Here is a 14,802-nt window from a genome sequence, read left to right on the forward strand (position 1 = left end):
CAGCAAAGGCTGGTTTGAGAGATTTAAGAACCGTACTGGCATACACAGTGTGGTAAAGCATGGTGAGGCTGCCAGTTCGGACCACAAGGCGGCTGAATTTTTTTTTTTTTTTTTTCAACAAGTTGGTCGTCTCCCACCGAGGCAGGGTGACCCAAAAAAGAAAGAAAATCCCCAAAAAGAAAATACTTTCATCATCATTCAACACTTTCACCACACTCACACATTATCACTGTTTTTGCAGAGGTGCTCAGAATACTACAGTTTAGAGGCATATACGTATAAAGATACACAACATATCCCTCCAAACTGCCAATATCCCAAACCCCTCCTTTAAAGTGCAGGCATTGTACTTCCCATTTCCAGGGCTCAAGTCCGACTATATGAAAATAACTGGTTTCCCTGAATCCCTTCACTAAATATTACCCTGCTCACACTCCAACAGATCGTCAGGTCCCAAGTATCATTCGTCTCCATTCACTCCTATCTAACACACTCATGCACGCTTGCTGGAAGTCCAAGCCCCTCGCCCACAAAACCTCCTTTACCCCCTCTTTCCAACCCTTTCGAGGACGACCCCTACCCCTCCTTCCTTCCCCTATAGATTTATATGCTTTCCATGTCATTCTACTTTGATCCATTCTCTCTAAATGATCAAACCACCTCAACATGAATTCCAGGAGCCTCCAACCGTCTCCTCGCTGCTGCATTTACCACCCAAGCTTCACATCCATATAAGAGTGTTGGTACTACTATACTATACTACTATACTACTATACATGTGCATGAATTCCAGGAGTACATAGAGGCTGAAGGACTGAAACCTGAACAAGTGTTCAATTGTGACCAAACAGGCCTCTTTTGGAAGAAAATGCCAAAGAGGACCTTCGTTACACAAGAGGAAAAGACAATGCCAGGACACAAGCCTATGAAAGACAGGCTGATGCTAATGTTCTGTGCTAATGCCTGTGGGGATTTCAAAGTGAAGCCATTACTAGTGTACCATTCAGAAAATCCCAGAGTGTTCAGGAAAAACAATGTTATGAAGAGTAAATTGTGTGTGTTTTGGAAATCTAATAGTAAGGCATGAGTCACGAGGGAAATTTTCGTCGAGTGGTTCAATGAAGTGTTTGGCCCTAGTGTGAAGGAGTGTCTCCTGGAAAAGAAATTGGATCTCAAGTGCCTGCTAGTAATGGACAATGCACCTGCTCATCCTCCAAACTTGGATGACCTAATTTTCGAGGAGTTTGGGTTCATCACAGTAAAGCTCTTGCCCCCGAATACCACTCCTCTCCTCCAGCCCATGGACCAGCAGGTCATTGCAAACTTTAAAAAATTCTACACAAAAGCAATGTTTCACAGGTGCTTGACTGTGACCACAGACACTCACTTGACCCTAAAGGAATTTTGGAGAGAACACTTCAGCATCCTCCATTGCATAAGCCTTATAGGTATGGCTTGGGAGGGAGTGACTACCAGGACTTTGAACTCTGCCTGGAGAAAATTGTGGCCAGATTGTGTCGACAAGAGGGATTTTGAAGGGTTTGGGACTGACCCTGATGAGCCTATGTCTGTTGTAAAATCAGTTGTGGCACTGGGGAGTTCCATGGGGTTGGATGTGAGTTTGGAGGATGTGGAAGAATTGGTGGAAGACCACAATGAAGAGCTCACCACTGAGGAGCTGCAAGAGTTTCAGCAGGAAGAGCAACAGATCACAGCTCAGAATCTTGCTGCAGAGGAGGAGGAAGAGAGATGGAAGAAGGTGCCTTCTTCAGAAATTAAAGAGATTTTTACTATGTGGGGTAAGATGGAAAGCTTTATGGAGAAACATCACCCTAACAAGGTTGTTGCAAGCCATATTGGCAACATGTACAGTGACAAAGTCTTGGGCCATTTTAGGGAAGTGTTAAAGAGTGGCCAGAAACAGAGCTCTCTCCACAGTTATTTTGCGAGACAGGACTCCATTGACTCTCAAGGTGGTCCTAGTGGCATTAAGAAACAGAAAAGACAAGCAACCCCAGAAAAGCAATTGGAACCTGAGGTGTTGCTGGAAGGGGATTCCCCTTCCAAACTATAAACAATCCACTCTCTCTCCTCTGCCAGTCTCCCATACACTAAGAAGAATCTCCAATAAAGGTAAGTGTTATGCTGTTAATGTTTCATTCATCATTTCCCATTGTATTGTTTATGTACTACATGTACATTTCATGTAAAAAATTTTTTTGTTTTAATACTTCTGGGTGTCAGGAACGGATTAATTGTATTTACATTATTTCTTATGGGCAAAATTGATTCGTAAATCGTAAATTTCATTTATAGTAATGGCTCCAGGAACGGATTAATTACGAAAAACGAGGGACCACTGTATTCTAACATTAATTTATGGTATATCCTAACATTAATTACAATATATCCTAACTTTAATTCATGGTGTACCCTCATGTTAACACCAGGATATACCATAAGCTAATATTAGGATATACCATAAATTAATGTTAGGAGATACTGAATGTACTTCTTCATTATTATCCATTTACAATGAAATCCTCTAACTGATGTATGCATTTAATTTTTGGTACTGCTAGAAATGAACTGACAAAAGCCACAGGTGCACGTGACCAGACTAAAGTGGATATGTTGCTACGTGCTGAGAAATCCTTAGCAGGCATCACTCTTCCAATTGAAATGGATTATATTGGTAAGAAAAAATTGCTCTTCAAGAGTGCTCTAAAATTAAAATTATGCATCTTTTTTATATTTTTTCTTATGGTCTAAAGTTAAGGCATACTTAAATACTACTGGTAACATTAGTTGCCCCAAAATACTTAAAAAACTTTGGCCTCTTCACTAGGAAATAGGTCAGTTAATGCAGGTTTAAAGCCTATGGACTACAAGAGGGTCATTATTATCTTCATGTTTGGGTTATAAATGCATCAGTGGCAGCTCGCATAGTTTTCGTTAAAATATCATTCAGAATAGCAGTTGTTTTCAGAGGACTCTGAGGGCTCAAGAAATGATGGAAGCATGGATCTTGAAAAGAACCTTAACATGCTAGGAGCTGCCAGTAAGTTCTCAGCTACTTCCATGGATGAAGTTATCCAGGTACTGTATGTGTCACGTCATTATAGTATATAAATTCATTGCAGTTTATTAACAGTATTTACATTTCAGTAAAAGCAATAATAAGCATGTACTGTATATACTGTACACTAGAGGATTTCTGATGAAGCAGTGATTCACGTTATCTTTTGAGAGAAAGTTATGTTATGATGTCAGATCATCCTAAACACAGTACCCTTCAAGGGTCTGCTCTTGTACTGGTAATGAGTCTTGATCCAACGGGTTGGAGCTATCCTTCCCTCATTTGAATCAAATCTGATTTCTTATCATTCCCTAGGAGGCACTGTAGAATCCAAATATAGTGGACCCTCGGGTAACGGCGGCATCGGCTAATGCCAAAATCGGATAGCATCCCATTTTGGCTGCAAAATACTGGCTCGGCTAACACCCGAATGCTCGGTTAAGGGCGTTTGTCCCGAACGTGTCTGTGAGGCCTGGGCCGCCCAGCCTTTCCAGTACAGCTTAGTGTGCCATTGTTTACAAGCCAGGGAGGACGATTCCATGGGTACATGCGATATATTTTGTATTATTCCATTTTTTAGTGCTTGTAACTGCTAAATAAGTCACCATGGGCCCAAAGAAACCTTCTAGTGTCAGCCCTGTGGCAAAAAGGGTGAGAAATACTATCGAATTGAAGAAAGAGATCATCGCAAAATACGAAAGTGGAGTGCGTGTCTCTGAGTTGGCCAGGTTATATAACAAACCCTATTCAACCATCACTACTATCTTGACCAAGGAAAATGCAATCAAGGGAGCTATTGTTGCAAAAGATGCAGGTATGCTTACAAAACACGGATCGCAAATACTCGAAGATGTGGAGAGACTTTTGTTGGTTTGGATCAACGACAAACAATTATCAGGAGATAGTGTTTCTCAGTCAATAATATGTGAAAAGGCAAGGCAGTTGCATGATGATCTCATTAGGAAAATGCCTCCAAATAGTGCTGATGTTAGTGACTTTAAGGCCAGCAAAGGTTGGTTTTGAGATATTTAAGAATTGCAGTGGCATACACAATGTGATAAGGCATGGTGAGGCTGCCAGTTGTGACAAAAAAGTGGCTGAAAAATATGTGCAGGACTTTAAGGGGTACATAGAGGCTGAAAAATTAAAACCCCAACAAGTGTTCAGTTGTGACAAGACAGGCCTGTTTTGGAAGAAAATGCCAAACAGGACCTACATTACTCAGGAGGAAAAGGCACTCCCAGGACACAAGCCTATGAAAGACAGCCTAATTTGTGTGTGATGTGGACGGCAGACAGTAAGGCATGGGTCACTAGGGACATTTTCCAAGATTGGTTCTATCAAGTGTTTTGCCCCAATGTGAAAAAATACCTCCTAGAAAATAAATTGGAACTCATTTTCTTGGTCTCATTTGATAGAATGGAAAACATGTTATAGAAATAGAGGTGATTTTGGTTGGTTCTACTATAAAAAGAACCTGGAAATGGAGCTCAAATTAGGGGAAATGTTTGATTTTTGCCGATATTCAAAAGTAAACAAATGATATCATTGTCCAATAAATGTCCAACTAGCCATTTTAATATGCAGTCATGAATGGGTTGACATTATATGTACAACTATTACAATATTGCAGTAGTCTGCATAACAGTAAATCTTCTATTTTTTGTTTGAATAAAAATTCAAAATAGAAAGCAAGAGTATTATCAGAGGGGCCTGGAGACATGACTGATGAACAAAGAAAATGTTATTTTAGAGCCAGGAATGTCTGCATTGTTCATTCTGGACCTTATTTTGAAATTGTCATATTTTTTAATTTTCATGAAATTGGCCAAATTGCAAATTTCTGACCACATTATTGGGTAATTGAAATCGGTAAATGGGCAGTTTCTTGTACTCAATTGATAGAAAAAACGGAGTTCTAAAGAAATAGCTATGAGTTTGGTTGACTGGAACAATGGAATTAGCCGAAAATAGAGCTCAAAGTGGGCGAAATCACCGATTTGTAAATATCACCGAGGTCGCTAACTTTGCAAGAGTATAATTCAGTCAGTTTTCCATCAAATTTCATTTTTTTCATGTCATTACAATCAGGAAAAGATTATCATTTCATAAGAAAAAATAATTTTTTTTTTTTTTTAATCTTGCGACACCAGATGCCTCAGGATTGGGGGGTTGCAACAGTCAAGGGGTTAAAGACACACCAGAAACAGAGCTCTCCGGACAGATTTTTGGTGCGACAGGGGTCCAGTGACTCTCAAGCTGGTCCCAGTGGCAATAAAAAACAAAGAAGGGAGGTAACCCTGGAGAAGGACTTGCTACCTAAAGTCCTTATGGAAGGGGATTCCCCTTCCAAACAATAATACACCTCCCTCCTCTCCCCCTCCTCCCATCTCATCACTCATCAATAAGTCCTCAGTAAAGGTAAGTGTCATTTCAGTATTGTTTATTGTGCATGTCTCATTGTTTTCTGTGTAGGGAAATGTATATTTCATGTGAAAAAAATTATTTTGTTTAATATTTTTCGGTGTATGGAACGGATTAATTGGATTTCCATTATTTCTTATGGGGAAAATTAATTTGGATAACGGCAAAATCGGTTAAAGACAAGCTCTCTGGAACGGATTAATGCCGTTACCCGAGGGTCCACTGTAGATTTATTTCTTCCCCGTTAATATACTAATAATAATAATAATAATAATAATAATAATTTGTGAAGGGATTCATGGAAACTGGTTAGCCAGACTTGAGTCCTGGAGGTGGGAAGTACAATGCCTGCACTCTAAAAGAGGATTTTGGGATATTTGCTGTTGAGAGTGACATCTAAACTGCCATATCTGCATGCCTCTGGAAAGACGGTGATAGGGTGAATAATGGTAAAAGTATTTCTTTTTGGGGGATCACCCTACCTCAGTGGGAGATGGCCAGCATGTTAAAAAAGAAAAATAATAATAATAATAATAATAATAATAATAATAATAATAATAGCATTCCATAGGTATTAGTTTTTGGTTGTCATTCCTGTAGGTGAAAAATATACTAGCACCATGCAAGGTTTATTGAAATATTCCTTATTTTAAATTTAGGTAAATAACATACTTGGAGCTGTAGCTGATCCACTACCGAAAGAGAGCCAGGCCTCAGCAGTGGAGATGCTGGTAGCACTGTCAGCATCAGCAGACAAGGAAGCACCTCTCTCTCAACAGAAGGACTTTGTTGCTGGAGCTCTGACTACAGCAGCCAACCTCATGAGGGTTAGGACTGACTAATATATATATAGTACTCTTACCAGAGGTTTTAAAGAGAATGTTTTATTAAACTTGTTATCATACTTATATTTTATTGTAAAAAGAGAAAATGTAATCACCAGGGCATTTTATTGGAAAAATTTTTGTCTTGACATCTTGGTCACTCCAGGATTGACACATTTCCATTTTCTGTCTGTTTTATCAACTACCATTCCCTAGGTACCTTCTTCTCTTTCATGGTTTTATTAAACAAAAGTACCAACCACTCCAAAACTATATACCTGTCTGCTTTTAACATTTCTGTCATGGTCCTATCAGTTCCAGCTGCTTTACCCCCTTTCATTCTACCCAGTGCCTTATGCACCTCCCTCACATTCACATCCAGAGCTTCTTCACTCCTAAAAGATATTATACCTCTCTGGCCACTGCATGATATTACTGCCTCTCTCTCTTCATTAACATTTAACAGTTCCTCAGAATATTCCTGCCATCTTCCCAATACCTCCAACTCCCCATCTACTAACTCCCCTATTCTTTTTTTAACTGTCAAATCCATTTGTTCCCTAGACTTTCTTAACCTATTTATCTCCAAATTTTTTTCTTATTCTCAACAAAATTTGTTGACAGTGCCTCACCCACTCTATCATTTGCTTTCCTTTTGCACTCCCTCACCACTCTCTTCACCTCTTTTACTCTCCATATACTCCACCTTCTTATATCACTGCTTTGTAAAAACCTCTCATAAGCAACTACAGTCAAATCTCAGTTTTCATATGCCGTAGTCTGTATGTAAAACTATAGTTATTCTCTATAAAATGTATTTTTGTTAATATTTTTGGGTGTCTGGAATGGATTAATTGCATTTACATTATTTCTTATGGGAAATATTAGCAAAAAATACATTTTATAGAGAATAATTATAGTTTTATATACAGACTAGGGCATACGAAAACCAAGGTTTGACCATGTATAACTATATGCTGTAACTGCAATTACATAACAAAAAATGTACAAGGAGCATACTGTAATTGATTAGGATGAAAAGGCTTGCTACATACCATACACACTATGCCAAACAACCCTCCGTTTCTCATACCATATTTAAAAATTTTCTCCTGTACTTAAAGTGTATTTTTCGATAAATTCTCTAACCTCTCCCTTGCCATGCAGTGGTTAATGTCCTAAACTGTTTTTATAACTATTTGTTGCATAACTATAATACATTATAATTAGACTTCATATATTTTTAGGGTGTTAATAAGAGCACAAAATTGTCAAATAATACAATGTCAACCAACGATGATGGTTCAGAAATATCAATCATGTCTAGAAGAAGAAGAAAAAGAATGGCTGCCAATGAGTCTTTCTTCGTAGAAGAAGAAGACACATCATATGAACCTTCTGCAGATGACCAGGATGCCAATGAGAAGGTTGGATTTTTTTTATTGCATTAAGATAAGATTTGTTCAGATTTTAAAGTCACTAATTGGTTTACATTTATGTAACTACTCAAACTCACTCTTAGTCACTCTTTGAAAATAATGCATAAGATAATGAATTCACTTAATTAAGATTCATATATGTATTAGGTGGAAAAGATGCTGGGGGTTGTAGGGTCATCGCAAGGAGCACTGCTGGAGTCAGCTGTTGTAGGGGAGGAGCCAGCCAAAATTGACGCAGGAGACCAGGTCAATATGGCCGTCGGTAAGTGCACTTTCATCTAATACTTCCAGATTTTCAATAATAATCTATAATGCACTATAACCCAAGTGAAAAATAATAATACTCCTTGATAATGTGAGAAATTTTCAGAGCACTTACAATGTTACTATCAAGATATTACCTGTTTCCTATGATCTTATTGCAGCAATCTGTAATATCAGTTGTGTGTATATACTTGCTTTTTGGTTTTTGAAAAATATATATTGCTTCCATTCAAGGTTCTCTGCAAGCCCACTGGAAGAGTATTGGTATGTAATAATTAATATGATCTTTAATTCTTAGGATTCTTCGATGCTGCAGAACTAGAGGGAAAGGTTGTAGAGGTTGGTGGTGCTGTCTATGTGTTCCCTAGCTACTGTGCCATCATCAGGCAAGAGCCCACATGTCTCGCAAATAAATCTATTACTATAGGTGTTCAAGTAAGTGTATACTTTTTATCAAATACAAAGCTAAGTTAGATAATGTGTGATTGATAACCTGCTGGCTGCTGTACTAATGAAATTCATTTAATAATTTTACTCTAGTTTTTCTTTATTTTCTTCTTTTTTTTGCTACATACTGATACAGCAGTGGATACTACTCAGGAAAACCATGGTTACATTGTTCTTGTCCTCATGTAAATGAACAGTGACCATGTTTTTTTTTTCATACTTCTGCACATCTGTTACATATAATTAAGAAATCTCCACTGCTTCCTTGCTGACTGAGTTTATGGCAATATCTCTTCTAAAGGTCATTTTGTTTATAATGCTATGCATGTAGCAGCATGAAAGGTAGCCAGTATACCTGCTCTTCTATTCTTGTCTTATACATGTTAACTCTTAAACTGTCCAAACGTATATGTACGTTTTTTCAACATTTGAAAGTATGTAAAAAAATGTACATCATCTTTTTTTTCTTACATTTGAAAATATGTAAAAAATGCATAGATCTACTTTTGGAGCACTATGGATTTGAACGTCAATCTATTTGGACCGTTTAAGGGTTAATAATATGCAATTGTCCCTGGTAGTCATTAGTCTAAATATTAGTAGATAGTTCTGAGCAGATAGCCTTGGTGTGGACTTGCATAGTAAATTTAATATACAGAACCAAAACAAGACTTCGTTAATATGAATGTTTCACCCAGTATGGTTTTCCACACTCAGTGAAATGTTGTTTAAATAAATGCTTGTTGTATTGTATCTCTGAGTTACTGTGTGACATTAATCCACTGTATTGTAAGGTTAAGTGATTCTCTTCTTTCTTTTATTACCAGCTAACTCATTTACTAATTAACTAGTTTTACAGACTAATTAAATACAGTGGAACCTTGTTTTTCAGCTGTAATCCATTCCAGAAAGCCAGCCTAAATTCGAAATGGCCTAAATTCAAAGCAATATTTCCCATAAGAATTAATGTAAATACAATTAATTCATTCTAGGAAGAGGAGAGTTTGTTTGGAGGCAGGACAAGATAGTCCTTCAATATGACACTAGTATCAACTCTATGGCTTATTTATCTATCACAATTGATCTAATATGACATAATAAACAATATAAATAACATAGAAACCTGATATACACACTAGAATGAATAAAATATTTCATTACGTATGTGAAGGATGGTGGTAGTGTTGTTGTTGTTGTTGGGTTATCAGGGCCACTGGCAGCATAAGCTGTACATACTGTATACTGTAGTGGTGGTGGTGGTGATAGCGGTGTTGTCAGTGGCCCTACATACCTCCAGTAACATTGGAGGAGTTAGTTTCGTGTCCTTTTTCTATTGCTTAATCACTTAACTTACTTGCTACACTATTAATACTACACTTTATCACTGGCTGGTCCTATATCCTTTATCAACTCCTGCTGCTTTAGTATCATACATATCGTAGAATCACTGAAGAAGGCACATTCGCCCCCCTCTCTTCCTCCTCCACTTTCGTACTTTGCTACAATTTCTTTCTTCAATTCTATCATGTTTCTCACTTTCTTTACCAAAGGTCTGGCACTAGGAAGTTTCTTTGTGCCCATGGTGGCTTATTTCATAGTCGCACTTAATAAACAAGCACAAAAACCAATGGATTTTAAGGAAATTTTTGGATGAATGTGCGGAGTATATGCTCATTCACCGAAAGACACAGGGAAACTGACTTACTAAAGCGCAGTGTCCCCGCGGAAGAGGCGGGCTGATGCATCTAATACGGCTGACTTACAAGGCACCGGCCGAAATACAGAGCAAAATTTCTGCCCAAAATCCAGCCTAAATACAAATCGGCTGATAAACAAAATGGCTGAAAAACGAGGTTCCACTGTTAACCATTCATTCATCTACCTATAGTATTTTTTTTTATAAGCAAAGAGGTTTGAATCAGAATGATTCCCCCCTCCAGGCAAACTGCTTTCAGCAGTCATTCCACAAGCACCACTAAGACAAAAAAAAGCTAGCTCCTTTGCACATGCCATTAAAAAGCACATTATCTCCCTAACTTATCCCAGCCCATCATAAATATGTAAAAACTATACACTCATTTGCTCAGTATCACTAACTTAAGTAAAACATTATAATCATTGTATACGTTTTCTCAATATCTGTTATCCTCTCAAATGTTAATCAATCCATTGTGTCCACTCTAGGAAAATAATCAAAACTGTAATTACTCTCTATCAAACTTATTAAAAACATATAGCATGGACTAGAATATTCAGTTCTCTTGAATTCGTTGTAAACTTCTAAATTTAAATTACACCCACCTAGTTAACTATATATACAAAATTGCACAAAGAGTTATTGCCCTTTTAATCTTAAATTAGTCTTAAGTTTTCCTGAAATGCTGTGCATATAAGGGGCTTTCAGCATGTACACCCAAATGTCATACTCCTTTGTACAAACATTGTATCATGTTGAAATAAACTTCTTATTCTTATGCCAAACACAGAGATTTAATTATTGGCATCATAAGAATTTAAGTGATAGGTTTAACTACATTATCTCAGAAGATCATTTGTAGTCTGACTGGTTAATAACTTGGTTGTTAATTTATGACTCATGGTGCAAGAGTTTAGCTAGCATCATCATCATCAGAAGTGGTCTGTCCTTAAGATTTTTTTTTTTTTTTAACAAGTTGGCCGTCTCCCACCGAGGCAGGGTGACCCAAAAAGAAAGAAAATCCCCAAAAAGAAAATACAGTGGAGCCTCAAAAATTGAACTGCTCCCAACACAACCAATTATGTAAGTGTATTTTTGTAAGTGCTTTTATAAGTGTATTTTTGAGGGTCTGAAATGGACTAATCTAATTTACATTATTCCTGATGGGAATAAATTCATTCGGTAAAGGCACTTGAACAGCCTTCTGGACCGAAGAAAGTTTGATATCTGAGGTTCCACTGTACGTACTTTCATTATCATTCAACACTTTCACCTCTCTCACACATAATCACTGTTTTTGCAGAGGTGCTCAGAATACAACAGTTTAGAAGCATATACGTATAAAGATATACAACATATCCCTCCAAACTGCCAATATCCATTTCAGTATTACTGCATGCAGTATGGCTTCAGTATTACTACATGCAGCATGACTTAAGTTGCACTGATCATCTCGGTATGGCTTTCCTGTAAGGGCTGACTCAAGAAATCGTAATGTCATGATATGGTTTGTACCCCGTGGCCTGGTGGCAAAAGCTCTCGCTTCACACAGTGAGGGTCTGGGTTCAATTCCTGGTGAGGAGTGGAAGCATTGGGTGTGTTTCCTTACACCGGTTGTCTATGCTCGTCCATCAGTAAAATGGGTACCTGGATGTTAGTCGACTGGTGTGGGTAGCATCCTGGAACAAAACTGACCTAATTTGCCCGAAATGCTCTGCATAACAATCGGCTTTCTATGTAGTAGTATGTCACTGATGTCAGCTAGGCCTGTATACCTTGTACATGTTTTTTTTTTTTTTTTTTCAACAAGTCGGCCGTCTCCCACCGAGGCAGGGTGACCCAAAAAAGAAAGAAAATCCCCAAAAAGAAAATACTTTCATCATCATTCAACACTTTCACCACACTCGCACATTATCACTGTTTTTGCAGAGGTGCTCAGAATACAACAGTCTAGAAGCATACACATATAAAGATACACAACATATCCCTCCAAACTGCCAATATCCCAAACCCCTCCTTTAAAGTGCAGGCATTGTACTTCCCATTTCCAGGACTCAAGTCCTTGTAGTAAATAAAGATATTATATTATGGTATATTTTGTAAGGGCTGTGTGTATCTTGTGAGTAAATTTGCTTAATTAGAACACCTGCCCTCCACCACTTGCTATATGCCACATTAAGCTTTTTCCTATTTAGTTATGAAATGCATCATTCTGACTTGTATTTGGTGAGTATTACAAATGTCAGTGAATATTACGTGTAGCATTATTATTGTTTTTGTAAAATATAATGTTTAACATATGCTTTCAGGCTTAATGATCCTTCTTTAAAATGGGTCTTTTCCCAAAGCTACATATAATGTTCAACAAGGCATGTCTGGTTACTGAGGGTAAATTTCTAGGTCTTCTCCTTGACTGTACTCTTAAATTTCATTCCTACATTCAGCATATATCCAAGAAAATTTCCAAATCAGTAGGCATATTTTCCAAGATACGATACTGTGTACTCCAAATGACACTCCTTACCCTGTACCACTCTTTAATATATCCCTACCTCACCTATGGCATTTGTGCCTGGGGATCAACCACAGCTAACCATCTTAAACCTTTAACAACCCAACAAAAAGCTGCTGTGTGGATGATTACCAGCTCCTGTGCTAGACAGCACACCCCACTACTTTTCAAAAGCCTAAACCTGCTAAATATATGAGACATACACTCATATTATTGTGCTTACTACATATACAGAACATTAAACTCCAATGTAAACTCTCCACTTAAACTTCTCCATGATAGCTGCAACAGCAAAAGGCACTTTGACATCCCTTGTGTCAGTCTCACACTATGCAATAATGCAATGCACATGGAGGGCCCGAAGATATGGAATTCACTACCTGAACTGGTAAAGGATCCCCTGACTGCTTATAAATTTAGGACTTTGCTTAAAAATCGTCTCGTCTCTCAATGCTAACCAAACCAACCACAACAACTTCTAATGTGGTTTAGTAGAATTTACTCTTATTCTAATCCATATTTTCATGACTGTTAGTGAATAACAGTACTGTAATTATTTCCCAGCTACTTTAGACACCTAAGGCACTATTCAAGGTGCTAATCCAGGTACTTAAGTGTTTTATTCTCTGTCTTATTTTATACTTGAAACCATTACTTTTAACTTCGAAATAATGAAGGTGCTAAAGTGTTTTATTTTAATTTTCAGTAGCTCCATTATTTTTTTTATTTGAATTAACTATCTTAGTTCATAAGTTCATAATTGGTAGTGGTTTAATTATCTTAGTTCATAAGTTCATAATTGTTAGTGGTTTAACATCATTGCTTTGGTCTTTTTGTTCTTTAATAATTGTAACGGCTATTTCTCCACATACCCCTTATGAATGTAAGTATCGATCCTGATATCAACCTCTTATTGAACAGCACACATAGTCCAAACAGTAATTGCCATTACTACACTGCTCTGCTAATCAGGCTAATACCCTTCTCAGTGTCAGCAAGAACATTACAGTCTTCAACTACAATGTTAGATCATTGAGTAAACACTATGATGGCCTCATTTTATTACTTAAGTCTCTAAATGCTACTATAACTTTCATTATACTTACTGAAACCTGGCTCAGACAAGATCTGACAGACATATTTACCATACCTGGTTACACAGCCATACATAACTGTAGGCCTGACCAATCAGGAGGAGGCACTGCCATCTATTACTCTGATGAACTAGAATGTGTGAAATCAACTAATGTTTGGGACAAAAACGGCGAATATATAATAGCTAAATTTACATCAAGAACACTTAAGAAACCTATAGCAGTTGGTGCAGTCTACAGACTACCATACTCAAACACTTACACTTTTAGCAATAACCTTAGAAACATGATAATTGAGTCAGAGTTGAATGAACACCATCTGATACTAGCAGGAGATTTCAACATCAACCTTATCCAAGCAACCGACCCTCCAGTAGTTGATTTCACAAATGCTATGAACAACAGCTTATTGCTACCCACTGTAACAAAGCCAACAAGAATCTCTGACACTAGTGCCTCATTACCCGACCATATCTGGATGAACATATCTCCACTACAAGCAGGTATAATCACAGATAACACCACAGACCACTATCCTACCTTTCTCATAACCAACTTATCTAAACTGCCTCAAGAAACAAGAAAGATCTCATTTCACCTGCATGACGAGATATCGATAAACAACCTAAAACTAGCTCTAGGTGCCATTGATTGGCAGAGAGAGCTAAATGACAGTAATAATATCGATAAAGATATCTAATTTTTTTTACATAAAACCCTAAACCTCTACAACAAACATTGCCCAGTCAAAACGAAACAGATCACAGAAAAGAGGCTAAACAGCCCATGGCTAACTAGAAGTAGCTTCAAATCTATTAATAAAAAACACCAAATTGAAAAGCAGTTCAGATTAGGCCTAATTATTAAAGAATTTACTAAAAGATACACATCAATACTAACAAAACTAATACGTAAATCAAAGCAAATGTATTATGAAAATAGATTTAGTGAAATGAAAGGTGACATGAAAAGTACCTGGCAAACCCTCTCCAAAATTTTGGGCTCAAGAAAACTGACCGGAAA

General features: G+C 37.4%; 1 protein-coding gene across 1 annotated transcript in view; it reads left to right on the forward strand.

Moving 5' to 3' along the window:
- LOC128696756 (polycystin-1-like) overlaps positions 1 to 14,479 on the forward strand; it is an 89,887-nt gene extending 75,408 nt beyond the window's left edge. Inside the window, exons 21-27 of the mRNA XM_070093391.1 lie at positions 2,583 to 2,695; positions 2,990 to 3,099; positions 6,163 to 6,330; positions 7,575 to 7,754; positions 7,914 to 8,028; positions 8,329 to 8,465; positions 13,658 to 14,479. Of these exons, the coding sequence (XP_069949492.1) occupies positions 2,583 to 2,695; positions 2,990 to 3,099; positions 6,163 to 6,330; positions 7,575 to 7,754; positions 7,914 to 8,028; positions 8,329 to 8,465; positions 13,658 to 14,479 (1,645 nt within the window). The remainder of the gene's footprint in view (positions 1 to 2,582; positions 2,696 to 2,989; positions 3,100 to 6,162; positions 6,331 to 7,574; positions 7,755 to 7,913; positions 8,029 to 8,328; positions 8,466 to 13,657) is intronic.
- Positions 14,480 to 14,802: the final 323 nt, after the last annotated feature.

This window comes from Cherax quadricarinatus, chromosome 3, assembly GCF_038502225.1.
Source record: "Cherax quadricarinatus isolate ZL_2023a chromosome 3, ASM3850222v1, whole genome shotgun sequence".
Taxonomy (NCBI): Eukaryota; Metazoa; Arthropoda; class Malacostraca; order Decapoda; family Parastacidae; genus Cherax; species Cherax quadricarinatus.